The 27,747-nt window shown below is 44.0% G+C and overlaps 1 protein-coding gene across 1 annotated transcript in view; it reads right to left on the minus strand.

Annotated features, from left to right (window-relative positions):
• Positions 1-3,606: 3,606 nt before the first annotated feature.
• The window catches only part of pik3cb (phosphatidylinositol-4,5-bisphosphate 3-kinase, catalytic subunit beta), a 44,167-nt gene continuing 20,026 nt past the window's right edge, over positions 3,607-27,747 (minus strand). Inside the window, exons 3-24 of the mRNA XM_079225082.1 lie at positions 26,465-26,660; positions 23,637-23,865; positions 21,446-21,675; positions 18,345-18,527; positions 17,252-17,419; positions 14,553-14,642; positions 14,144-14,398; positions 13,927-14,023; positions 13,452-13,582; positions 13,033-13,083; positions 12,002-12,190; positions 11,112-11,233; positions 10,829-10,972; positions 10,610-10,709; positions 9,933-10,129; positions 9,729-9,838; positions 9,479-9,557; positions 8,108-8,275; positions 7,880-8,003; positions 7,633-7,778; positions 6,016-6,148; positions 3,607-5,404 (exon numbers count right to left, since the gene is read on the minus strand). Coding sequence (XP_079081208.1) covers positions 5,267-5,404; positions 6,016-6,148; positions 7,633-7,778; positions 7,880-8,003; positions 8,108-8,275; positions 9,479-9,557; positions 9,729-9,838; positions 9,933-10,129; positions 10,610-10,709; positions 10,829-10,972; positions 11,112-11,233; positions 12,002-12,190; positions 13,033-13,083; positions 13,452-13,582; positions 13,927-14,023; positions 14,144-14,398; positions 14,553-14,642; positions 17,252-17,419; positions 18,345-18,527; positions 21,446-21,675; positions 23,637-23,865; positions 26,465-26,623 — 3,243 coding nt within the window. The 5' untranslated portion in view covers positions 26,624-26,660 and the 3' untranslated portion in view covers positions 3,607-5,266. The remainder of the gene's footprint in view (positions 5,405-6,015; positions 6,149-7,632; positions 7,779-7,879; positions 8,004-8,107; positions 8,276-9,478; positions 9,558-9,728; positions 9,839-9,932; positions 10,130-10,609; positions 10,710-10,828; positions 10,973-11,111; positions 11,234-12,001; positions 12,191-13,032; positions 13,084-13,451; positions 13,583-13,926; positions 14,024-14,143; positions 14,399-14,552; positions 14,643-17,251; positions 17,420-18,344; positions 18,528-21,445; positions 21,676-23,636; positions 23,866-26,464; positions 26,661-27,747) is intronic.

Genomic DNA, 27,747 nt, shown 5'->3' on the forward strand with positions numbered 1-27,747 from the left:
AAAACTAGCAATGGTTCTGTCACCAAACAAACATTTCATGGGCATGCAAGCTAGAAGGGGTTTGCTATGATTTTACACATCACAATCTTGATCCACCCTCCATGATGTAACATATATACATATATACACACACACGACAAAACCCAGATTCCCAATAGTTTGAAGCAAATCTAAACAATTCCCTGCACAACTTTCTCACAAAATCTTTTGAAATTCCCAGAGAAACACATCCGCACAGACATGAAACTCTTTATTTCGTATAAAGGAAGTGAGCTTCCTCTGCTTCCAGCTCAGCCCCTGCTTCAGCTAGATCTGACCCAATACACTCATTACATAACGCTGCCGCGGTCACATGGATTAGGCTTCTGGTGAAGCACAAAGCAGTGGCAGCATTGTTTATTAAAACACATGCTTTCACCTGTATCCAAGCTACCCCGCCTGTGTGGTGCATGCACAGGGTTCATTTAATACAGGAATTACACAAGCATTTAAAAAAGTGCAGAACATTAGTCAAGTGTTATCGGGAGAGGAGAGGATACTGTGACAATGTCCCAGAAAAATAGGATTTTCATGTTTTGTTATGGCCTACTCCAGTATTTTCATTACATCCTCATCATCATCAGAGCAGCGGGTTACATCACAGTCCCTGCCAAGTTATCACATGCATCCTATACCTTATGAGATCAGGACGAGAGTACCGACTATAGGGATGGCTGTCGCTTAAACTATTGTAAACATGCTTAGGATGGGTCCAATTTAATGTATGTACCTGTTTATGACAAGTTTAAGTTAAAGTTGTAATGATGACTTACAAAGCATGCCTTTGTAGCTGAAACTACATTGCCAAAAGTGTATCATGCTTATGTTACTCCCAGCTGATTTATCTGTTCATAATCATAAATCACTGTGTGTGTGTGTGTGTGTGTGTGTGTGTGTGTGTGTGTGTGTGTGTGTGTGTGTGTGTGTGTGTGTGTGTAGTCAGGGTCTTGAAAAGCAGTAAGCTAGATACATTGCTACTAAGATTATATTGCAGTGTATTTCCAGCATGGACAAGCGTGCACGACATAAAGGTTATAATGAAAGAAAAGACCATTTAAAAATACATGTGTAAATAGGAAGAAACAGTCCCTCCCCCTCCTCCCCATCTAACTCCACTGACCTGCTATTAAAAATACACACACACATTGACCTGCTATTAAAAATACACACACACATTGACCTGCTATTAAAAATACACACACGTTGACCTGCTATTAAAAATACACACACACACTGCACGGTACACTGACACAGTTGCCTAAAAATAACGATATCGTTCAAAGCCCGCGACCAAAAATGCTTTTTGGACGAAGACTACGGTATTTTTGTAAGTTAAAAAAGTACGATAAATAGAGCGAGCCACTGGTCGCGCATGCGCACGTCATTTTCTACGCAAAACATTTATCGCGCTCAATTTCTTAATTTTCTACGATAACCGAGAGGTAGAGATGAACGAAACCAACCTGTTTTGCCCGCGAAGAAAGATAAATCACGTCACTGGTCGTCCTCGAATGTCTAGTGGAAGCAAAACCCGACCGGTGTTAGAGACAGTCGGTGAAAAACTCCCGGCATTCCTGAATGAGGAGACGGCAGGCAGACGGTTTGACACAGTGCTCAACGGCTCCGCCCCGACGGTTGGCACTGGCCGGCTGAGCCAATCGGCGAGCTCAGCGCTTGACCTCAATTGAGACTCCGCCCTTCGCGCTTCTCCGATTGGTCCGCCGACTGCGGGTTTCCACGGCGACGATGACGAAGTCGCGGCAACGGAAGCCCATTGGCCCAGTTTGCTGAATGTCGTTTTTATATAAACAAACCCTCCGTAGCACGTGGAATCCCACGCCGGTTTCTGTAGCGCAGCGTTATATTATATTATGTAAAGTGCAAACGTCTGAGCAAGGAACATTAAATATCAGACGGAAAAAAAACGTTTACTCAGCCGCGTGAGCTACGTAACGCAAATTGCTATTAAACTTTTGTAAATAAAACGGTTTAAAATCCCGGCTTTGCGTCACATCATACAAATTATTGCACACGCGCTTTCTTAACTAATTCTTTATTTGAAAAAAAGATGTATGTTGAGGATAATTACACTTAAGAGTATCAATTTCGGAAAATAATCTCGCAAATTGGTGGTACCTTTCGCTACATATGTGTTGTTATTTGTGTGTCATATGACACACACACACAAAAGGTTTTGCGTCACATCTGTTATGGCACTGCAGTGATCTATTTGTGTCTTCGAGGATTGTTGTTATTAATCCCTTGCATCCTCTTCTCCTCTCGGTCTGTTGTGCAACACACTTATGAAAAGACATGGAGAGGCACGGAGAGCATGACACCATTTCTCCCTCTCAAGCCAATTGCCCCTTCATAGGATGGCTCGGTGCACACATCTGGGTATGGATATATATAATATATACATATATAAATACACACACAATGTATATATGTATATATATATATATATATGGACATATGTGTATACTGTATATCCATATGTGTATTATTTATATATGGAAATGAATATGAACACATATATACATATTTATACTTTATTTGTGCATGCAGGGGCTAAAGACGTAATCAGATTATTTTTGGGTGCAATAATTGACATCCCCCGCCAACATCCTCCTCTGGACCGGATATCTGCCACTGTGTCTGGCCAATCCCACTAATGGGTTATTGAATTACACAATGTGCAGTGAACACACACACACACACACACACACACACACACCCCAATTCAAGTAATAGAGATCAAACAAATGACGCTCACTGAAGGCAGAGACTGTTATTGTTCCCTATAGCGAAAAGACAAATGTGTCATTGTACAGCTCAGGTTGTAAGAAAGCTCTTACGCACAAAGAAGCTTCATGGTGAGGTGGGGGGCATTTCCTAAGACCCCCCGCTTTGTATCCTTGAATGTATGTAGAGATAAAAGGTCACCAGAGGCGTTGATTTTCTTTTTATAGGACTCGAAGACACACTTCCTGGTCTATGACGTGGAGCAAACAGCTGTGTTTTAAGTAAACACATGTGTGGACCTGTAGAAAGCATCCCAACTGGAAACATTATAAACTCTGATGTCATCCATACTCAGCTGCCTCACTGATATCGGTGAGGAGAGGCGCCTGAGAAGAGCGCAGTCGACACTGAAGGATGATCAGGCCTCAAATCATCCTCCGTGCGGCACCGTTTATTTTCCTTGTGTAAGGAGGAAAGTTTAAATTCTTTGTGCAACTCTTTGTTGTAGGATAATGACAACCAGATTCCATTAAACGGCTTCAGTTTCAGCCTCCTGAGGCACTGGGACAACTTAATAGAACAAAGCCATTGTTACTGTTCGTTATTAACACCTGTTGCTTTTATAATTTTCTTCTTCTGTGACAAGTCAAAACATTATCTGCTGCATTTCACGTTCAAAACATACAGCTTCAAAATGCCCGAGATGATGAAAGCATAACGTATTGATGCAGAAATCTTTAGTTGGTTCTACATTTTGTGTCTGCCGTTCATCATCTTACCCTTCGAGAAAACAAAGAAATGGACGACAGGCGGAAATGCAGCACGGTGGAAAATAACTTTAATAAAACTCCTATGAAAACAAAAACCAGCAAAACAATAAAAGCCTGTACATTTGACAATATCCAGTGTCTGAGACTTTTTGAAAGGCTAGTGGTGCCAAATACAGCTGCATCACACGTAAACCAACCATTATAGTTTTGTACAACAAGATATGGTTCATATACTCTGATATTGCACGAAAAATCAAAACACAGATGCAGACGCTGAGGAGCATCGTATGTCGAGACGAGGAAGTAGCGTTTTGCATCGCAGTGTAATGTCCCTCCTGATAAAACCCCGCCCACACCGACCCCAGACTCCGCCCACACCTGCTCGTATAAAAACAAATACACTTTAAAAAGAGCGCGGCACATGTTTTCACATTCAATTCAGACACATAATTAAAAACACAATGTGAACGATGAAATTACCGAAACGTTTGCTTTTTTTCCCGTTGTTTTTTTTTGGTCCTGACATGTTAAAAAAAAAAAGCATCAGTTATTTCCTCAGCGAGCTTGTCATGGTTGCTAGCATGAGTGGGACGGCGCTTTAAAAAGGCCGGCGTCCTTTTAGACCTTAAGACAAGTTGGCGAGTGATGAACTCACAGGCTGCAACACTTTGTCCAATAATGCTCTCGATTTGAAAACGTTGAAAGGAACAATGCACGTTGTCATTTTCAAAATAAAAGAAACTAAAAAATAAAGTGTTTAGTTCATTAAAAAGACATATTTGAAATGTTCTCGTACGCGTCTTTCCGACGAAACAATTCCGGTGTTCAAATCGACTGAGATTCAAAACAGTTGGACCAAAAAGTCCTCCGGGCGTCTTTTCCTCCAGTCAATCCTTCTCTTTCATCGTCATTATTTCCCCAACACGAGTTTCCTCTGTGGACTAGTAGAGTAGTCTGGCACATAAGACGTCTCGTGATAAAATTCTTAAATGGCAAAAGAAAAACTCATGAAAAAAATACAATCTTCCCGCAGTTTTGAGGCACACTTTGAGGCAGCGGGAGCGAGGGGCGTTAAGATGCACTTCCTGTGGGCGGTGTGCACATCGTTTTAAGACATGTGGGGCGTTTTTTTTTGTCTTTTCCACCCACCTGTTCGCTCCGCTGTACTTAAAGCAGTTCTGGGGGCGTGGTCAAACCAAGCACCCCCTCAGAGTCCATACAAGCCCAGTTTCAAGTCCGTCGGACACAAATTCTTCCACCCCAAGACGTGATTATTATTTTTGTCGTCTTCGTCGGCGGCCCGCTCCGTGAGGACAGCTCATTAGTAGTGTGTGCAGAGTGGATGCTTCAGTTCCCTTCCTTTGGCTGCGTGCTCCATCAGCTGTTGCTGTGCAAAACGTGCAAAGCGACTTTACCCACCGTGATTCCACAGAAATGTCACGAGACCGTGAATTTGGGATTATTTTTTTGTTATTTTTTTTAAAAGGAGGCACCATGCAGGGGCGAGGCGAGGAGATAGCACGGAGAGAGTGTGGTTCACTCGGTGTGTGGAGAGCGTGGAGGGTGAATCTGCTCGCGTTTGGTTGGTTTCTGCTCCATTCCCTTCTTCAGATGAGGGCGGCGGACACCACCCGTCTCCTCTGCACACCTTTTCCCCGGCCCCTACTTCCTCTTGGGCCCCCCAGGACCCCTGTGAGGGATCTCAAGCGGCTCTAGGAGCGGTTGTCTTTGGCCACATTGTGGGCCATCCAGTTGACTTTGGTTGTCCAGCTCTCTCTCAGGGCCTCGTCGAACTTCTGCCGGAACTGCTTCAGCGCATCCTCGTCGGTTTTACCCAGAGCCAGAGAGTCCTGAGGAGGAGCAGGAAGAAGAGGAAGGAGGGTTTGGGATGAAATGGACACAGAATGTCAGATATTTGTAGCTAACTACTAAACAATTAAAATAAAACAGAAATGATGTCCTTCATGATCTTTTTTTGGTTGTATACATTGCCTAATAGGACAGTATTTCATAGTATGAAGTACTGGATTGGTTCGTAACCTACAGTATTAATTTAGTGAATATCCAGACATTAAGATTTAAGGTGAGCACATTGAAACTCAACAGGGGAAATGTCTCAATACACTTTCATATAGAGCAGGTAGAGAGAGAGACAGCCAGAGAGATAAAGAGAGAGAGAGAGAGACACATATGACTTCCCTTCGTGCTGAACTGACTGATTGGCTACTAAAAGAACCAAAAGCATCGTTTTTGGTGAATCTGTCTAAAGTTCTGTCGACTAATCTTCTTTCTCCTCCGTCAGTCGACTGAGACAAACCGCTTTGTTCATTAGTGGTTTGAGACTTTTGTTTTCACTGCACTTTATCGTTTTTAATAACTGTATTCGGCTTCATCTCATCTTTTCTCTTTGCCGAATAGAGTCGTCCTGTGATGTCATTGTCATTGTGTGTGTGTGTGTTACCTTTAAGTACTGGATGTCTTTGACGGAGGTGAGCTCAGGCAGTCCGGCGGTCAGCATGAGGGCAAACAGGGTGATGAAGAGGTTCCCGTTCTTCCTCAAGACCAGATAGGCTTCCTCACAGTACCGACGGAAACTGCAAGACCAACACAGAGACGCATATGGATATTGCAAGAAACTACTAAACCTAAATGGTCAAACAGGTACGCAGCAATACACCTACGGGTGTGCTTTGGAGGAGGGATTATTTAAGATCCAGCACCTTTAAATTCAAATTACTTTTCAAGGGCTTTCAGGGTCCAATTATATCTCTAGTTCAAGAAATCCAACGCGGATCAAAGTTCATTACTGTTGCACACATACAGACAACAACTACTTTACCACACACTCTGGGTTCATGTGGACTATTTCTGAACCGCAGGAACTTCAGCTACATAAAGAGTTTACGTGACACAGGCCTTGTTGTTTCCTGCGTTACAGTAATGAATATAGGTCACAATAACAAGGGCATTTAGCTATTTTGTAAACAACTTCATAGGTGACTCCAACACACACACACACTCACGATATCTCTTGCATAATATCTTTATTATTATTATGACAAATAACAGGCCAGGTTTGGCTTTCTAAAGTGGAGCAGCGATGTAGGCCGACAGTATTTACATCGGCCAGCACTCCTTTCAAAAGGGCAACAAGCGAGACTGGATTTTGTATTCTTTGACGTTTCTCTGAAGTGGAATAAATCAAAAATATTTGTATTTATTTATTCCTCAGCATATTTGAATACATTGTTTACAATAACCCACGACACTGTTGATCATGTTTGTGTGTTAACGCCTGACCAGTGTGTCTGATAGTCAAGCTTCCTTCCAATAAACTACAGATCAATTTGACTTTAACAGAACTTTTTTGGGGGGGGGGGGGGGGGCTCAACTCTCTTGTGAAACCAGTTCTGCACTCTTTCTGCTCCCCAGCAAATGGACATGGAAAAAGACAACAAATATAAATGTTGGCTTGTCTTTTCTACACAGTTTGTGTTTTAGAGATGAAATATCTCATTTGGTGTAGATGTACTCCTAAAACTCAGCACGTCTCCGTCTAATGGATTTGGGATCACACACAAACTTATCTCTTTTATGGTCCAAACAAAGGCATCTAAATCAATCCATCTGATCACACTATACAATAATTTGAGGGACAGGCCAATTAATAACACAATCAACTGGGTCAAATGAATATGACGAATAAATATAAAGTATTAAACTTAGCATTAGCTTGCTAAATTAACTTTATGTGTGTATCATTCCAAATCCATTGGACACAGACATGCTGAGCTTTAATGTTTCACTTAGTAAAGATAAAAAGAAAAAGGTTACTACATAAGCATGAAAAAAAGATGAATAAAGAAAGATTATCTTTAAAAAAATAACGTATGTGCCGTTTTAGAAAAAACAAACTGTCATTTCTTATCTAATTTTCCAGTGTTTATTAGCAGGGAGAGCAGAAAAAGAAATGAGACCCAAGTAAGGACTTCACAGTTGGTGCAGTACCTCCTCCCACCAGCAGTGGGCGGTAGAGGTGCCAGCATCAACAATAAAATCAGATTAAAGTGGAACAAACCTGCCAAATTTTTCGGTGTATCCCGTCTTGCCCTGCTGTATGACGTGGATGAAGTCGTGCGTGAGGATGAACGGCACCCGCTCCCTCTTGATGCCGAACTTGGACTTGAAGTTGCCCAGGATGTGACCGAAGTCTATGTGGAAGAGCTGACGAGACAAGGAGGAACCAAAAATGAGTGAGCGACGAGGACGCCAGGAAAAGAACGAACAGAGACCGGGTGGTTTTATACAGATGAAACAAAGCCAACCTGCCCGGTGCTGCGGACCATGATGTTGTCGCTGTGGCGGTCCCCGATGCCGAGGACGTAGGTGGCTACACAGTAGCCTGCACACGACAGAGTGAACTCCTCGATGGCCCGCTCAAGAGCATCCCTGCAAGTAAAAAAAACACACAGAGGACACATTTAAGCACATTTTTGTTTTCTGGATTCTCCTCCGATGAAAATAGTTTTTCCCGTTGGGGACCGGCATCTTACCCAGAGTTCCTCTCTTTGAGCCAGTTCAGCAGTGCGTCCTTGTTGAAGGCGGCCGCTGCCGCCACGTTGCTGCTGGTCAGCTGGATGTTGGCGATCGTGTCGGCCGACGAGACCACCTCGATCAGCCCGGAGCGGTCACCCGTCGCTAGGCAACCATACGGTACGATTCTGCGGAGAGACAGAAGCAAACAATTCAACTGAATGTAGAACACATTATGATAATAATAATAAAAAAAGGCTATTTATTATTTATATTACCTTCTGTGAAACCAAATGTTTGCGTCTGTGTATAATGTTAGTACGTGTACATTAATACAAATTGAAATGCCAATTTTTCTTTTTGAAAACAATAATAATGACGCCACTACATTCACACTTACGTCCGTTTACATTTTCTTGTGATTTAAATACCAGTTAATTACAAATAGCCCATTTCACATTTGGTTGACACTTGAAACACTCCTGCATATATCTACAGGAATAAATATCACATGTAGTAGTCACAGCTCCGGATTTCTGTTAAATTAATGTCAACACATGAATGAAATGCATTCCCCCAAAACAAGAAAAATGCAGCTGTGTGCGTTGCTGTAGATCGAGTTCCAGTCTGATGTATTTATGAGATTAAGATATTAAAGCTGTGGTTTATTTGTATGCTTTTTTTATATTTAATGTCAAACCGTTAACAGAGTTGAGACAGATGGGAACATTATGGTGCAGGACACGGTGATTACGAATGAGATTATTTTTCCTCATTCATGTTGATTTATTTATCTTCTTTCTCTCCACAAGATGGCAGTAGATCTTCATCAGCAGGACGCAGAATTACGTGACCTTCCTTACCGACACCGTGGCCTCAAGTCTCACATATCCGACGGCCGCGAACCCGACGCTCAAAGCCGGCTCACTTTCTAGATTCAATTAGCAGTTTGACGAATGGAGACCAAACGCCACTAACGTCCACCGCATCGCAGTGGGGTCGTTGCATTGTCCCGTCACCGCGTCCCAACCCTGAACCCGTGTCCCTGTAATCTGAAGCACCGTCCCTCAAGCTCGACTGTCAAAACAAGCGCCCCCTCCAACGCTCGGCTCCAGATGTGTCGGCGCATGACGGAGCGAGAAAAGGGGTTTGTGAACGTGTGGATTTGATTAGGATGTAATGCAGATATTGTGTGTGTGTGTGTGTGTGTGTGTGTGTGTGTGTGTGTGTGTGTGTGTGTGTGTGTAAAAGGGTTGGAGGTCAAACTAGCATGGGGTGATTTAGCGTCTCACCTCTGCTGCAGGGAGCTTCCCCTTCCCTACAGAGCGCAGGAACAAACAAGCTCGACAATGTCTGTCTGTTTAACACACACACACAAAAAAAAACCTCACCTGAGATCCAGATTAGCCTCCTTCCATAGCAGATCCATCAACCTCAAAATCTGGAGGGTCAACATGTCTTGCCTCAGGTCTAGAAAAAGAGAAACATTCTCTTAATTCCAAAAGAAAATATCGAGCATCTATTTTTGTTGAAGGTTTAAAGTGATTTCAATCCCTCACCTTCAACAACATCTCTCCCGCTTATCCTCCTCCCACCCTTTTGTCCCTTGTATTCCCTCCGTGCCCAATCTTTGATTCCTACCATCTCCATTCTTGAAGATGATTCCCAGGGTGTCTCCGCCCAGCAGCTTGTTGTTGTAAACAATCCAGAGAGGCTTCATCTTGGAGTCCATGTACCGACACCTCTCCACACTGACGGGGGAGAAAGAGAGACAGGGGATGACGCATCGCGAAACAGAGGAGAAAGAGTTCCACCGCATCTGAAAGTTTGAGTCAGTCGTCTTACTTGATGCCGGACAGCAGGATGTTGGGGTTCAGAGGGGAGTGAAGGTCCGACAGAGTCTCCGAGTAGCCGATCTGCCTCAGACACGTCATCATGGCCTCTTTGGTCAACATGGCCTCCTTGGTCTTGCTCCGAGCGGTCTTGATGGTTCCCAGCTTGATTAGCTCGTTCACCGACTTCAGCTTGCTCAGAGCTTCCACCTGGAACAGTCAGAACAATACTTAATACAAATTCATTTAATGGAGCCTTTTAATGGCACTCAAGCTCACTTTACAACACATAGAATCACTAATAAAACATTTTTATTTTTTAAAACCCCGTTTGAGGGCGACTGAGCTCATTCTCCTTTTACAGACTGTCAGCATTGTGCATGCTCTTCCACACAGGAAAGATGTCACACAAATGATGAGGAAGTAGGAGGAAGCGTCCACAGGAGTGACTGTCAGAATGAACAGCGCGGGGGGGGCAAAAGGTCACAGGTCAGGAGGGCGGCGCTGTTGTTGCTGTGACGAGCCAAAAATACCACAAATCTAGTCCTGCCAGGCGCTGACTAGACGATTCTGGTTGTCGTGCGAGGACGACCAAAGTAAAAGCTATGGAACTGCAGACATATATGCACATTTGTGTGTGTGTGTGTGTGTGTGTGTGTGTGTGTGTGTGTGTGTGTGTGTGTGTCCTACCTGTTTCTTTAGAACCTCAATATGAGGGATGCTGCCTCTGCAGTAGGCCTCCAGGATGAGGGCAAACTGGACTGAAACAGCTGGCATGTGGATCTCCGACCTGCAGAGGGCAGCAGAACCGTCAGGAGGAGGAAAAACCTCTGGAGGAGCCGCCTCTCTCACAAGCACACAAACTCTCTCTCTCCCTTTCTTGCTAATGCGCAACGCGCCTGTACACACCGCAGGTGCCAGAAGAGGAAGTGTCCTATCTTGCGGTTCCCCTGGGCACGCTCCAGCAGGAAGTGGGTGAGGGCGCAGTCGTAGTAGGGCTCGTAGCGCAACACCTGCACCAACTGGAGCAAGTACTGAGACAGCTCCTCTTCACTGGGGAGGGAGGAGAGAGCAGTTTTTGTTTCATTATCTCTCTTCAGGAAAAGAACACACGGCAAAGACAAACAGAAGGCCAGTGTGTTATGTAAAAAAAAAAAAAAAGCAGCATGTGTGGGCAGAAACATATCTTTACCTCATATCACGCAGACAGCCTATTGCATACTCTCTGACATACTGGTCAGGGTAGTTAAAGTCCAGAAGCTCCAGAGCGTCTCTGGGACTCAGTTTGGGCCAGATCTGAAGCAGAGCCTGGAGCTGAGAGAGAGAGAGAGAGAGACACACACACACACACACACGCTTAGAAGCTGACACCCAGACATTTAATCAGAGTTACATGTCGTCCTTGTGTCGCTCGGTGAATACAACCTTTGTTATAAAAGTTGGATACGCCTTGGGATCACCCACATGGCTGCTCATTTAGTCTGACTAATAATAATTGTGATCAGTCAATCAGGTGAGAAAGTAACATTTTGTGTTTTGTGTTTGACAACAACATGCAGGTGTGATGTTTTCCCTATATAATGTTTGTATTCCGAGGCTGATTAAGTAAAATATGATAGTGAGAGATGTTTAACTCCATTTAAATATAATATAGTTAGATTAAAAACTACTATGTCAACATTGTAGAAAATAATACATTTTGCCAAAAGTGCTGCCGAAACTAATTCATAATATCATTTTTATCCATATTGAGATGACAAATACACTGAATTTCATGTGCAGGCTGTGCTTATAATACAATCTACATGAAAACATATTTATATAGTTAAAGTTTAAAAAATACTTTTCAAATCAAAATCAAATCTTTAAAATGCAGCGACTATAAAGCGTTTGCCCTTTCTTTAAAAAGACATTTCTCCCCCTTTTGTCTCTAGCTAGAAAACTCAAGTACTATCATCATACAGACAATGTGTTCTTCTTAGCCTGTAATAATGTTAAAAACTATGAAATTACTTTAACTTTAATTTATGCACGGCGCCACCAAATTCTACATTGGAAAGAGCCGACTTTGCACAAACCGACCTGTGCCATGTCCTCGTGTTTGCTCCACTTGACGGAGAGCAGCAGCTTGGGCAACGACTGAGGGAAATTCTCTCTGCAGTCGTAGCGTAGTGTCCAAATCAAATCCTTCTCGTTTTCACACAGCTGAGAGAGCGCGTCACGCTCCATGATCTCCTTCAGCTCGATGTGGAACTTCTTACCCCCACGACCCTGCGAGAAACAACGAGGAACAATGAGTGGGGTTGGGGAGAGGAGGAAGAAAAATTGGGAAGATGCGATGAGCAGTTACCAGAAATAACCACAGGGTGGCAGTAGTGTATCAAAGCCTCCAGTAATCTCTGCATCAAATGCCTTGCATGCAGCTCAATACAATCCACAAACCAAGGCCTAACGCTGTCTCGGGGGAAAAAAAGGTTGATGCGGTCCCATTAAAAACAGGACAATGTGCTTCAAACAGCCATTAACGTCGATGCAAAACACAGAAACTTTCTTTACAGAGGAGTCACATTAGATGAGCCGTTACTGACGCACACATTGACGTACAGGAAAGAGTCAACACTGACTAGTAGTGGGTGCTAGTCCGTCCTCACACACACACACACCCCTCATATTAAAAAGGAGTGAGTTCAGGCATGCCCTCTACCTGACACAGGATTACGTAACCGGCTGAAACACGCCCAGGAGTGGGCTCTTATTCGAGGGCTCGGCGCGACAGGAAAACATACAAGCGATCTGATTAGAGTCTGCAGTTTTGAAGGGGACTGAAATAATTCTGCAGCTACACCCTGCCAAAGTGATAACAATGGGTTTCCAGGGAAACTGGCAGTGCGAGATAATACTACACCGATGGTGTGTGTCTGTTTAGAGATGTGGGTGTGTGTGAGAGAGCGAGGGGGAGACGGAGAGAAACAATGCAGCATTTGTTACCGGCCAACTTGAAACGCGCGTATTACTTTACTTTCCCCGGGTCTGCCCTTGTACGCGTCATGAATGCATAAAGATGCTCGGGCACGTCCACACAAATACCTCCTGCTGCAGCTGTATGAACTCACCATGGATGCGCCGTCACTTGCTCCGGCGATCTCTGCAGCCTTTTCCAATATCTGCACACACAAAAAAAACAAACAGTAAGTGATCGGCGTACGAGTGAACAGATCGAGCGCTTTAGGCAGGCCGGGCACGTCCCGATCCTCTCATGCTTACAGACGCCACTTCATCACAAATCACCAGGTACCATTATGAAGAGCACTGAGGCGCCGCAGTGACAGATACAACTGCAGTCAAGTCTTCATACAAACAAAGTCTCCTCTAACCGTGAGAGATCAGACGTAGTCTCAAGGGCTGCGGTGGCGTGTTTGAGTGCGCGGCTGCAGATAAGTCGCATTGCAAATTTTACTTCATCGGCACGTCCTAATGCTGGCAAAACATTGTTTCACAATAAGTGGGACACACGCAGTGATCGCTGTCTGACCTTGTCGAAGGGAGGGAAGACGATGGCGTGCGACGAGTACTCTGGGAAGTGGATGTGCAGCGCCGTGGCGTTCTCAGAGTACGGGTTGGTCTGAATGGTTCCTATGGGGTTCAGCATCTCTTCAAGTTCATCTGGGGAGACACGCAAAGATACACATGAAGTCACATGTTCACTGCGTGCTGGCAGTTACTTTGGCTTAATTGCATTAGAAGGAGGGATGGGCATTTGAGTATTTGAATACTCCATTTAGACATCAGTATACACTCAACGTATATTAGTAATCACTTTGTTTCGCATTAGGAGAGATGCTGTGTGTCGAGTCAAAACACAAGCTCCCCATCAACAACCAAAAGAGTGGAGAAGGTGTGTGTGTATGTGTGTGTGTGTGTGTGTGTGTGTGAGAAACAGCTTCTTTTTTTACATTTTCAAATGACCTAAAATGCCCGTCCATAACTAGCAGATATAATAGATATACCAGGAAAGGAAGACCAGCAGTGCAGGATGATGTCTCCGGTCTTCAGCTGGCCTTTGTAGTCAAACACCATAGTGTTGACCCAAGCTATAGGGTAGTGCTGGAAGCACACAGAGGAGAAACAAATCATTTGTCAACGATATAATGATATAGTAAAGATAGCGGAGATCGAAGAGGACATTATTACTTTTTAGGCCCTTATTTCGAGCCGGTTTCTTACCACTTTCCCGGATTTGCGGATGGTCTGGTACTTGTTTATGTGGGCGTTTTTGGTGGACTTCTGCTTCTTGACCTTATCCATGACGGCGTAGATGGCGAAGCAGAGGCGGGTCATGCGCGGCAGGTCGCAGACGGAGAGGTCGAACTCCAGCGTGCTGTCTTTCCACGTGTGGTCCGAGCGGCCGCAGCTCTCGCTGCTCACCGCCGGCTTGCAGAGCAGCTCCGTGCCGTGGAAGAGCCCCGCCCTCACCTGGACCTGGGGGGGAGGAGTCACAACATGCATGCAAAAGTCTTTACATAACAGTTTTAGCTGTGTGCAACAACTGTGCATGCAGGTTTTCTGTGTGTGCAGTGACACTACGACAGGAATAGAAAAGGTTTTTAAGGATGTGGACAAAGCAAGCGTTTACCTTGACAGTCTCCTCGGCGTTCACCTTGCTGCCATTCACTAAGACTATCTTAAACGGGCTGGACACGTCCCACACGCACGTCTGTACTTGCTGCAGAGGGAAGGAGAGAGAACAGAAAGAGAGACTTGGATTGAGTGAGCGGTATTAGCATAGTGCTGCTGTGAAAATATGCACTCCACACCACGGTCCTTCTTCACACCCGCCGGTTCCCTGCGCACGCACATAAAAACACAAACAATGTGGGAGGTCAGGCAGGTCATTCTGATGTCAAGCCAAGTGGATTTGCGAGGGTCAGCAGAAAAAAAATAGCATCACATGACACAGGGAGTCCGTGAACATGACTAACGAGCGCACTTCCTGCCGTTTGCTGCCGCCGTCTTTGTGCATGTGGACGTTGGCGTGTTTACACGCTGGCGGGAGCGGGAAGGTGCGTGTAAGTTGCCGCGTGTCAGATAAAGGACTACATTTTGTCCGCCCCGGTGATTACAGGCAGAAACAAAAGCTGAACGTTGTGTATCCTCACAACCCCTCCCTGTCTTTCTGCTGTACTTTATTTTTGCCCATTTGTCAGTCAAGTTTCCTTCAACACGACTGCATCCGATACCAGGTTGCTTTCCTGAAAGTAAATATCACTTGCCGTCTCCTCCCGTCTGCTGCACTGTTCGTTTGTGTCGCACTTATTAAAAGCGCTCAACAACGTGACGGATAAATAAAGCACACAACCAGATTAAGTTAGGAGAACTAAAACCGCAATCAACTAATCATGTCATGCCGCAGTTTACGTCTATGTCCGCCCAAAATGTCATCACTTGATAATTTTGTGTGAAATTGTCATAAATAGCATTATGAATTCTTGCGTTTTAGTGAAAAACATGTTTTGTGAGGTCACGTTGACCTTCAACCACCAAAGGTCCACTAATCAGTTCATCATGGAATCCATCATTGGGCGTTTTTTGCCAAATAAAAAAAAATCCTTGCAGGCTTCTTGAGAATGGGCTGGACAGACATCACGAAAACATAAAGCCTCGGGTCCCAGCTGTCGCCGGCACAGACACATATGAATGTGTGAATTTAAAAACACAACAACAATCTTTCATCTTTGTGTTGGTACAGATCTTGGAACAAAAACTAAAAAAATTTCAGTTATTACTTCGACAGGTGAATTTTTGAGCGAGCCGTAAACGGAGATATTCACCAGTAAAGGCGAGGTGTCACAGCAGTTTATCCAGGAGGGGAGGAAGGCTTCAATAAAGATAAGCTCAACTTTATTATGCTTGAGCAATAGTGCCAAAACAATAAAAGCAAAACGGACATCACAAGTTATACACCAAAGATGTAAAAACTTGTAGAGGCGGAATACATGAAATAAAAACAGTTCCTGTCCTGTGAACTACGAAAACAAACCATTTTCTTATCGAGCAGCGTTATAGACCGATTACTAGACCTATTACTTATTCTTCATATAAAAAAAAGTGTGGTAAAACCGGTCGTTCTTTTTTACTGTAAACAAACAACAAGGTTTAATCACAAAGTGGGAAAAGTAGGAGGAAGTTATGAATTTATAGTATATAATTTAATATATCATTTAAAGTATCTCAAAGCATTCTTTGTATACGCTCACTCAATCCTCTCAGGAAAAAACAATTAATGAAAGGGAAATGTTATGTATCCGTCTCGAATTGTGGAGAAGTCGTCCCTCCATAAATCTGTAATCTATTTCTTGAATCAGGACATTTAACTTGGCTAATAATTGATGTAATCTGGTGAACAGCAGACATAAAAGTCTGCCTGCTAACTCGAAAAAGATCATCAGACGTAATTAAATAAACAAAAGAACTAAAGTATAATCGTGGCTCCCACTGCGGCCCTCTGAAGGCAAACCCTGGGAGAGCACGGATGGCGCAACAGAGAGCTTACAAATTGGTTTTGGGGCTTTTTTTAAAACATTCAAAGCTGCCATTTTGTTCCTTTGTACAGATCGAATGCTCGCAAACTATTCACCTGTTATTATTATTACACGTGATATGAGGATTCACACCTGTGATATTTACAGACCTTTCAAAGACAACTGTCAGCATGGCACCGGGCAATTAAAAGCCTCGGGAGACTTCGCTAACGAAGGCCAATTAAATTCAACCTGACATTTAAAATGTGGACGCACGCACACACAGAGGAGTGATGTCACTGTGCACCTGGCAGCAGCAGCGAGGAGCTCGCAATGTTTTCTGACAGTGCGGCAAATGCTGGCAGGGCATCGCTCCGGCGCACCGAGAACACCGGCTCATAAAAGGACAGGTGGCAGCTGCCAAGTGCTTGTTTGCTCGGTAAACCTCCACACCTGCCTCGCTCAGTGCAGGGGAGTCAATCGTCTGCGGAAATCGTCTGGGTGAAACAAAAACTCTGGCGGATATCAAGCGATTGTTAACTAGAGAACATGAGAGCGTTTTTGTATACACGCATCACACCCTCAGCTGGAGTCCTAATGGTGCCGTGTGCCGCATCTGGGACCGACAAAGAAAACAACCACATTAATAAAAAAAAGGATATGAAAGGAATTCCAACACATGACAACATTAGTTTGACTTGACTTCAGCCACTAACGACTCCCAATTTGTCTCCTTAAAAACCCAACAAAAACCCATAAGCAGATGTAGACTAGACAAGATCCCACACAACATAGAAGTGACTACGGGACTCACCGTGGGAACCCTTCTCTTGGGAGGTAGCGGTAAAGGCGGGTTGGAGGACTTGCGGCCAACCACAGCGCCGATGGCAGAGATCTCCTTGTCGAACATGCCCTGGACGGTGCTGGTGTGCACCAGGGTGAGGCGCGGGGACTCCTTGGCCTGCATGCACGTGCGGATGTACTGCACACAAGACGGGACGGGGGGCAGGGGATCTTATTAGCTGTGCGCATATTTAAGCTCATGCACAAACAAAAACAAGCTTTTCATCTTTCATCTCGACTGCAAAAGCATTGCTGCACTAAGAATAAAGTGCAGAAAGGATTGGCTGGAGAACTTACAGCACGGATTAATTAACAAGCCATAACATGTGAAATTATAAGATCAAATGAACACACACCCATCCCATTTCAAATACTTTGGAAATAAAGACACCAAACAAAGCTGGCTGAACACCAAGCCGGCAATAAAACCTTGCCGTCGGGTTTCGTGGCCATTAAACGTATTCCTTTGTTGTACGTTAAACTGAGCCTCTATTTACATATCTCTCCTCTTGCACGCCAACGTACGCCTTAACTGCTCTGACCCATATTGTGCTTCCGGCGTTGAAATTGTAATCCTGCCCACTTGGTGCCTCCTTTGTGCGATGTCCGTATGTCAACAAGTTTATAACCGCTCTTTCCATCGCAACTGAAAACTCCCCACATGGCCGATACCTTCATCAAACATAGAGCTTTATATATATGGAGGGCAAAGAGAAGGAGGAGACTCCTGTTCACGCTTTTCCAAAGTTGTGTGTTTTTATTTCATTGTGCCTGAGGCACTACGTAGCCATAATAGTGGTTGCACAATATTTGTTTTTTTTAGAAACAGTCTTTTGTATTCATACTGTAAACACAAAATCCATCACCCGCATCGCTACAAAAATATTTTTGTTTATCCCAACACGTCTTCTTGGAAACATAAAACAAGCATTTTGTTACAGATATTAAATGATTTGACTTAGTCAGACCTAGAATAGTTGTGCCAACTAACCATGCTGTAGATATTTAAGCTTTATTTAATGGAGTACAAGCTCTGCTATTTCCTGACATGAAAAGCCACTGACCTTGTACTGGATCAGGGGCTGGTCTCCGCAGAGGAACTCCAGACAGTGGCTGACCCTCAGCACGTACTGACCCCGCCACGCCTCCTCCTCCTCGGGCCCGTGGGTGGTCAGCCACTTCTTCAGGGCCTGCTCCATCAGCTCAGAGGGGACGCAGGACGTGGGCACCTTCAGACTGGCCGAGTCCTGCAAGACAAGATGGGGGAAATAGAGAACCCAGAACAGTAAGTTCCTTAAACCTATTTTTTGGTCAAATCTGGGCTACAATATGTCAAAAGGAGGCTTGCTGGATCACATAATATAATGGAGCTGAAGGTTTAGACAATAGTGAACACTTTCTGTACAGAAACACAACCGTTTATATATAGAATTCTAGATGAGATTAATTTTTTGTAGGAAACAAGACAAGATTTTGGCATCGGAATCGTTTTTCGTTTACATTTACGAGTAGTAGTGATCAATCACGTTTGGTTGAAAACAGGTAAACAGTCCGCTTGGTGAGCAAGAGGACGAACGACGATTTTACTTTTCATATTTAAAATTAGCTCGTAAACTGTCTCCTTGTGAAACGACCCCGTTGTAGAAGTCGTCTCTCAACTCCAGGTTTGCATCTCGGGTTGCTAATCGAAGTGAAAGGAAGTCTTGGCCCAGATATCCGTCGGCTACACAGAAACCCCAGAAATATACCTCCTCGCTCCCAGAGGCTTAACCAGCGATGGGTTCGGAGATTGAGATGAGCAGAGAAAAGGAGAGCGAGAGCCAGAGATTGATGGACGTGTGTGTATTTGTGGCTGAATGAACTCACCCTGCAACACACTATGTGCGGATGGAGTGTGTGTGTGCAGATTGTGTGTGCAGATGTGTGTGGGTGCGTGTGTGTGCGCGCCTCCTCCACAGTCTAATATAACTTCTATTTATAGCTCAGCACTGACCTGATACCTAAGGGAAATATAATTTCCTGGGGGTTTAATAAAAAATAAAAAAACGTCATCCATTAATAATTAACAAGGAAAGGCTCCATGGCATTACGATGGAACGACGAAACCAACGGCACCAGGAGATCATGACAGCACTTTACCTTTTTGAACATTATTTAGACGCTGAAGATAAGATGAGGATGCAGTGAGAGACTAAGAGAACAATTATAATGAATAACCCAAATAACACTGGTCATTTTCACCTTAGAACAACAAACCACACCATCACACTTCCTGTCCATAATGTGGCTTATTGTGTCTGACCTCCCAAATAAGACTTCCTGCCAATGTCCACCTGAGCGTCGTGGCACAGATGGCCCGTCTTTGTGCGCGTGTGTGTGTGTATCAGCTTTGATCAACATCACACACACAGGTCTGGAGGGACAAGACCATCTGTTTCATAATGAAATAACATATTTGATATAACAGAGGAGACGGAGAGAAAAGACAGATGGAAGGAGACAGTCAGAGAGTTCAGAGAAGGAGCAGGAAAAAAAGTTCATTTTAATCAGCGCTAGGGTCCTTTGAGCTGCCACGCCACTGATGTGTGTGTCTGTCCGGGAGGATGGCATAATTTCGCTGATGGTTTTGACCCACTTAAAGAGTTGTCACATGACTTGTGAGTTGGGCTCATGTGGAGCTGCCAACTGAGCAGAGACAAGAAAAAAAGAAGGGCAGCTGAGCCACAGTGCATGTGCCTGCGCTGGTGGAGTCACATGGCGACTTTCTTTCTGCTCAAACAAGGTGGTTTTGTGCGCTGCAGTAAGTCACACCGGCCAATGAGAGCTCAAGATGCCGCTCGGAGGGGGAAACCTGGCGTAAACAAAGCGTCGCATTTACAAAAAGTTGTTGTCGACAGATCTCGGCCGCTGCATATTTGCATGAATGAGGGGAACGGTGCTTTGTGTGCGTTTTCTCGACCTCATTGGTGAGAGATCTTGTAGTGTGTGTGTGTGTGTGTGTGTGTGTGTGTGTGTGTGTGTGTGTGTGACGCCCCGTCGACTTAACTTAAAGACCGCGCCCGATTACAAGGAAACTAAGAAATTGTCTCTCTACCAAGAAGTACAAGTATCCCTCCCAGCATAACGTAATTCATCCAAGTGCCAGTTCCCATAATATTAAATGTAAAGTCATTAAACAATAAGGGCCCAATTATGTTTAATTCATTTATCTTTAAGAGTTTATTGCGTTTATACAATTTACTGGAAGGCAAATAGATATGACCTCAAATAACCCTGATTCCTAAGACGAGGTGGACATGAAAAGCATTTAGTTCTTATTACACATTGGTTTATAATTCTTCTCTTTCTCAATCTTCCATCAGCCACCTTTTTTTCCAGCTCTTCCCGGGGAACCGCGAGGCGTTTCCAGGCCAGACGAGATATATAATCTCTCCGGCGGGTTCTGGCTCTACGGCAGGCGCCTCTCAACAGTCAGACGTGCCGGGAAAACCTCTGATGGGAAGGTTCCCGGGAGGCGTCCCGCTCAGATGCTCAAAACCAAATCAACCGGCCCTTTCCATGCGAGCTGGAGCCGGATATTCTCTCCATCATTACATTTTAATGTTTCTAATTCAAATAATAAAATCAAGGATTTGTAGAGGGAGAAATACTCCTGGGTCTCGTCCTGTAAGGTTCTTCCCTCCGGAAAAATGTTCTATATAGAAACAATTGTCCTGGATGTCTGGAACAGGAAGTAGACCGGATGAACTTGAGAATACACTTCATTGTTGCCGTTACGTTTTGTGTCAAACAATATTGAGTTCTTGGGTTTTCTAATGGGAGGATTTTTCTGCAAACTTTCCATTGAATGCAACAGAGAGATTAATAACACAATTCCTCAATGTACGAGCAATTGATGATTTTAATGTGTCTGAATAGTCTACACTGGTTATGTTAGTGATTTTAACTTTGTTGCCTGTTTTTAGCTGGTTAATTATGATCAAAACATTTGTGGACACAATACAAAGTACTGCAAGTGCTGTGTTGGATGACCTAGATTCAACAGTCACCAAAAGGTCTATCCGTTTTTCAAACGATTATTCTCATATCTGTATCCGTAAATAAGTCACAAACGCGCTGCTAAAAAGTGTCCCCACATCTCCAGCTGTGGACTACAGACCCTCACCTGAGACTGGTCGAAGTGGATGATGACCTTCAGGTCGACCGGCCGGTCGTTGAGCCCCTCGGTGATGGCCGACCCTGCCGGCGGCTCCAGCTGCGGGGAGAAGCAGGCCTGCAGCCACTCCGTGCACGTCATCATCTGGACTTGTTGCATCCTCTCTTCACTGAGGCGAAACATCTTGCTGCGGAAATCCTTCACCTCCTGGTCGTTTATGGCATCGAGCTCATGGAGCCCTGGCGGCGGGAAAGGGAAAGGACCTCGTTACGGCGCCGCCATAAATAAGCACACATCATGAATTTAAGAAGTCTTCCTGTTATGAGAACTCAATATAATACAAATAATAATCATGCCTTAAGAAACAGCCACGGATTCTGAATAAAAATCTGTTTTTTGGGGAGTTTTAACACGTGAACATGAAGCTCGAGAAGTTCTGTCAAGTGGGAAGCTGCATATTCTAGTATGCATGATTATGCATTTTTAAAAGCGAGCTAAAGCCTGTGAATTCAAACACCTGTGCAGCACTTGATGCCATAAACAAGCACCGAGCAGCACTGAATGTGTGACTCACGGGATTAAAGCAGAGCCTCCGAATATTCAAATGCCAGAGGTAGGTAGGTAGGGGGGAAGAGAGAGAGAGAGAGAGAGAGAGAGAGAGAGAGAGAGAGAGAGAGAGAGAGAGAGAGAGAGAGAGAGAGAGAGAGAGAGAGAGAGAGAGAGAGAGAGAGAGAGAGAGAGAGAGAGATATATACTGCAGTTAGTCTGATCATACTTTATCCCTCTGCTCCCTGTAGAGCTTTTGTCTCAGTCTTTCTTTTTTTAAATCAAAAGGGCGCTGCACAATAGTCTCTTGGTAATGAAAACAACATTTTACATTCATATGACCCTCAGCATTCAAATAAGGGCTCTGGACCACATTAGCTGCATTGTGCAAGCTGGTACGTGTGACTTTCTGGAGAGGGGGAGAAGAAAAAAACATGGTTGGCCGTGTGTAATAGTTTGTTACTGCACTCTGCACAAGGTTAGGTGCGCGTGTGCGTGTGTGTGTGTGTGTGTGTGAACTATCCAGATGTGCCTGTGGGGTTCCTTTTGAAATCACCACTTTACTCTGACAAAAGCCCTTTTTTTTTAAAGATCATGTCAGACCAAAGCAGAGCCAGGAAGGAGAGAATATCAATATCGTCCAAGCCTCCTTCAATTAGACTCAGAGCCCCGATCTCTCCCTCTGAAGAGCTCTGCCGCGACTGAAGGACTTCCTTAATCCTGGATATCTCGGTCAGGAGAGGGCTGAGCGTGTCTGTTAGTGTGTGACCTTGTGCCACAGTGTGACTACATCAAATGAAATAAAAATAAATACAAAATGTGTGCATGAATGCATAAAATGCTGCCCTGATGCTGCAACAAGATATTATTCTTATCATTTATCAATGAATCCTTTGAGTCTTTAGAAATGTCCTGAAAGTGAAAAGAATGCTCGTTATGACCTCACACAGCCCGAGGAGACGCATTTAAATGGCTTGTTTTGTTCAACCAAGAAAAGCAACAAATCTTCACATTTGAGAAGATGAAACGGTACGTTTGCCTGAAAAACTGCTGTAGCAATCAAAGTAGTTGCAGAGTAATCTTTTAACTATCAAATCATTGCAGCGATAACAGCTACTGCACTGTGTGGATATATGACAGACATACACGTCTAACTTAATCTTTTGTGTCCAATACGATTATTATTATTTTTATCTTTTACGCATGAATGAATACTCAGTTTCAACAAATGTTAAATCCCCTCAGAGGACCGGGCTTCGCTACAGTACCGATCGATCACCGGAGATGATGCAAAGTGACAGGTGATGGAAGATGTCGGGGAGAGACGTCCAGTCAATCCGCACGCTTCCCTATCAGAGCGGCCCGCTGATGGGAGCCAGCTGCAGACGGGCCTCGCGTCCCGACGTCTGCGGTGAACGTGCCGAGTACCGCGGATACTTAGCATACTGGAAGAGGTGCTTAAGGCGTGTTGTGCGTGCGGAAAGATCTACTGTCCCACTTAGCAACTCTTAAGAGCCTTTATTTATTGGGAATGTCAAACAGGGACAGCTCACGGGTCAATCAGGGAGGGAGCATGTGTGATGGCCTACCACTTTAAATGAATGGGAAAACCGTGAAAAAAAAAGGGGGGGTGGGGGGGGTATCCCTGTCTTACCCTTGCTGATGAGCACGCCGATTTTGGAGTCCAGCAGGCGCTCCGCCCGGCCGCAGTTGCGCGTCACCAGCTTGAGGACCGGAAGGAAAGGCCGGACGTCGCACAGCCGGCGCGTTTCGTCCTCCAGTTCTTCGTGCACGGCGGCCTGGTTGACGCACACGAACATGTGGCTCTCCATATCGCCCAGGGAGGGGAACAGTGGGAACGACTGAGCCTGCTTCCATAAGAGCTGGAGGGAGAAGAAGAATTGGGGTGAAAAACCCACAGGGAGTGTTTTTTATCGTCTTGATCTAAAGCCAGACGTACTTAGAATATGTGTGTGCCACCGGAATAAACGGGGTGTGTGTGTGTGTGTGTGTGTAAATATATTTTTTAATAAATATATAAAACATATATACAATAAATGTCCTGAGGTGATCAAACATTTGTTGAAACTGAAGGTGAAAAAAAGACAGGAAGTACAAACATTTAAATACAATAACTTTTTTTTTATTAAATATATTTATAAAAACATATATTTTTTCTTTAATAAATATATTTTTTCAATAAAATTATATATTTTATAAATAGATTTATTTATTATAAAAATATTTACTTATAAAAATAAATATATATAAAAATGAAATACATATATTTATAAATATATTTCAATATATATTTACAACTGCTGGAATATAAGATACAGATCTTTTGTGACAAGTAAGTATTTTTTTCACCTTTAATAAATGTTTGATCACCTCAGAGGACTTTTTTTAATTGTCTCCATTAATCTAAACCTACAACTCTACGTAGAATCTATGCACCCGGAATGAACAGCATCCTTATTTCATATACAGTTTATTTCTCACGGTCCTTTCCTTCTTTTTTTCTTCTAACAAGCGCCTCAAAACCAAACACAAATCACACGAACATAGAACAAGGACGTAAATATACCAACGAAAGTGTCCGCTTCTTGATCGGGAACAACCATGAGTCACGGCAAACATGACACAGCTTCTGGGTGAGCCGATCAGGATGTGAATAATAAAAAAATAAACATACCCACCAGCCTGCCCTGCCGTGATTCATGTCCCTGTGCAGCCACAGCGCAATCACAGGGTCGATTCAGTCAGGTTTGAATGCGTTTGTCTGAAGTTACGCGGCTACACTCTTGCCCTCCAAACAAATATCTGCTTCTCCGGGAACACTTGTGATTTCACCTCATGTTTGACGAGCTTCAGAACAAAACATGCTTCAGGAAAAGTATCGCGGTCTCAACTAGTTACACATGGAACAATTTAGATTTTCCACTTTCATAGGAAATCTCATCTTTATTAGTATGAAATGCAGCCACTTGGCGACCTGCTCTTCTTGATAACTGATAGAGTCTGGTGTGAAGCCGGCCTGCATACCAACCGCTGCTGGCTGGCTTCCTCCTCCCTCTTCCATTTATTAGCAAAGTCTCCCGTCTTCTCTCTCTTGCTGCAGCGACATATCATTTGTCATAGCTTTCCGCTGCGTCTGTACATGCTTCCCTCTGGAAATGAAGATCTTTCATCTGTGCGTGCCAACAAAGGCTTTTTATTCATGAGTAAACCCTACACACTAATCCCAATGAACTTGATCTGAACTTGGGAAGAAACCGGCCTTTATTGTATAGTTCCAGGAAAAAAAAACACACATTATTGCTCAGAAGGAACGTCGAAGTGAAAACCTTTCGGTATCTTTGGTCACATCACAGGGCCGATTGAGCCAGAAATGATTTCTCCAAAATACGGCAGGCAAACGTTATGTGTGCACACACACACACACGTTTCTTTGCTATTCCCCAACAACCTCCTCAGGCTTGTGTTTCACACAGTGCCTGCATGTCTGAGGAGAAACATGTTTCGACGCAGTGGTCGTTGTGTACGTCCATCTAAATATAAACAAACGCAGCTGTGAGAAGGTTTCACTGCGAGTGTCTGCACAAAACCGATGAATTACAACAGCCCCAAAACACACACTCAAAACTAATTTTAACACAAATCATTTTGAATTGTTTCAACCGATTCAACTCCTAAGCCCTTCCACCAAGCTGTTGCAGTGAAACATTACGCCGCCATGTGTTTCTCTCTAAACGTAACCGAGGTTGTACTTATTGCAGAGCTATCGTATTTCACTGCCTCGGGCCACTTCTGTGCGGCTGAAATCACATCGGCGGCCATTAACCCGCCTAAACGGTAAGACCGTCAATCTTAAACGGCGACAAACTTTGTGCCACTTTATAAACAACGCAAGTCATTTCCTGGAGAACTTCTAAAGAGACCCGTCAAGTCTGTGACTTTTGACATCTGCTTCACAGAATTCGCTGCAGTCACACATGATGTCATGAGCTATTTGCGTGCTGAAATGCAACAGCTACTTGGACACACACACCACAAAGGGATCAGATAATAACTGACCAGCTGTGTGTGACGCGTGTGCCTTTAAATATGTGTATGTGTGTGGGGGATGTAGACTGTTCTTTTCTCATTAGTGAGTTAGACAACAGGCCATGTGAGGACAATAACGTGGAACACAACAGTTGATTTTACGAGAATCTATTAAACATCTGTAGAGTTTTATTCAGTCAATCATTACATACAATAAGTAAAACCACAATCTAAAAAGACAGAAAAAGAAAGACTGAAAAGGTATAGACTAAATTAATACGCTCTACTTCTGTTGTATATATTGAATATTTTGCATTCCTGATATGTTTTGTGTCTTCTATGCAAGTTGTTGCTACTGTGACAAACTAATTGGGGATAAATAAAGTATACTTCTTTAACGCTTATATATTCCTCGTCGTGTTGTAACAAACTCACCAGTTTGATGTGCTGAATGGTGGCCTCGCGCGGAACGTCCAGCTGGATGTAGATGCCGGTGGGCAGCAGGAAGTCCACAGTGACCTGGTCCAGATCGTGGCCGGCCAGGTGCGAGTGGGCCGCCCATATGTCCAGGAGGTCTGTCATGGCAGGAGGCATGGCAAGGGGCACCACACACCACCTCAACCATAAGGACCTGGAGGAGGACGGAGTTATGTTTTAATGAGCGCAAGAGATGTTTACTGACAGAAACGTACCCATTTGCTCAGATGTATTTGTTCTCAATAGGTCATTTGGATAGTCGAAGGGTGTATTTTTGAGGGGGATAAGTGTAACTCAGCCTTTAAAACTTAATTACAGAGCTGACAAAACAACAACTTCAGAACTAAGAGAAAGCATTGGTTGAATGAGGTCACACGTCATTCATCCTTTCAACAAACAAAATGACCTCTGACAACCTAAAAGATGTTTCTCATCAGCGTGTTAAAGGCTTTGTTTAGGCTAATCCGAGCCTAGTTTAAACAATCAGGAAGACAGCTCAGTTTAAAATCACAGCTGACATGTCAAACACAGATCATATCAATTCACTGCCAAAAAAAAAAAAAAAAAAAAAAAAGAGAATAAAAGAGACAAATATCAGAAAGACTGTTCTTCTGATGACGTTTCATCTCCCGAGACGGTCAATCCTACAGCTGTAGAAAACCCAGGATTGTGCGGTTTTTTTCTTCAGGGCTCTTTTCTTCAACAAGTTGACTCAAAAATTATTCAGTGTCACCGAGTCCCTGTGGAGGCAGCACTGTGCCGAGTCCAGCAGGAGGCCGGTGGGTTTGACTTGGGCGAGGGCCAGTGCTCAGAGGAATGCCCACTAAGCAAACAGAACAAAAAGGTCAGCCTCCGCTCCTCTCATCTGACAATCTGGCAGAGAACACACACACACACACACACACACACACACACACACACACACACACACACACACACACACACACACATAGAGACAGATAATGCTTGCATAAAAGTGCACATCACAAGTATGCCATCCCCAAAACATACCAACAGCGCGGCTGCTGCTAAGGTAATTATCAAGTACAGCAGGGGGGTGTGTGTCTGGTGTTAGCCTGTGACAGTTCCTCTCTACATGTTCAAAAGTGCTTGCTGAGAAAGTCTATTTCTGTCTGCAACCGAGATGCACAGGACTAGACATCTAGCGCATGATATACATGGGCATAAACATGCAACTCAAGGACAAACACACATGTTAAATGCACGGGGCTCCACAGAGC

This window comes from Taurulus bubalis (assembly GCF_910589615.1).
Source record: "Taurulus bubalis genome assembly, chromosome: 10".
Taxonomy (NCBI): domain Eukaryota; kingdom Metazoa; phylum Chordata; class Actinopteri; order Perciformes; family Cottidae; genus Taurulus; species Taurulus bubalis.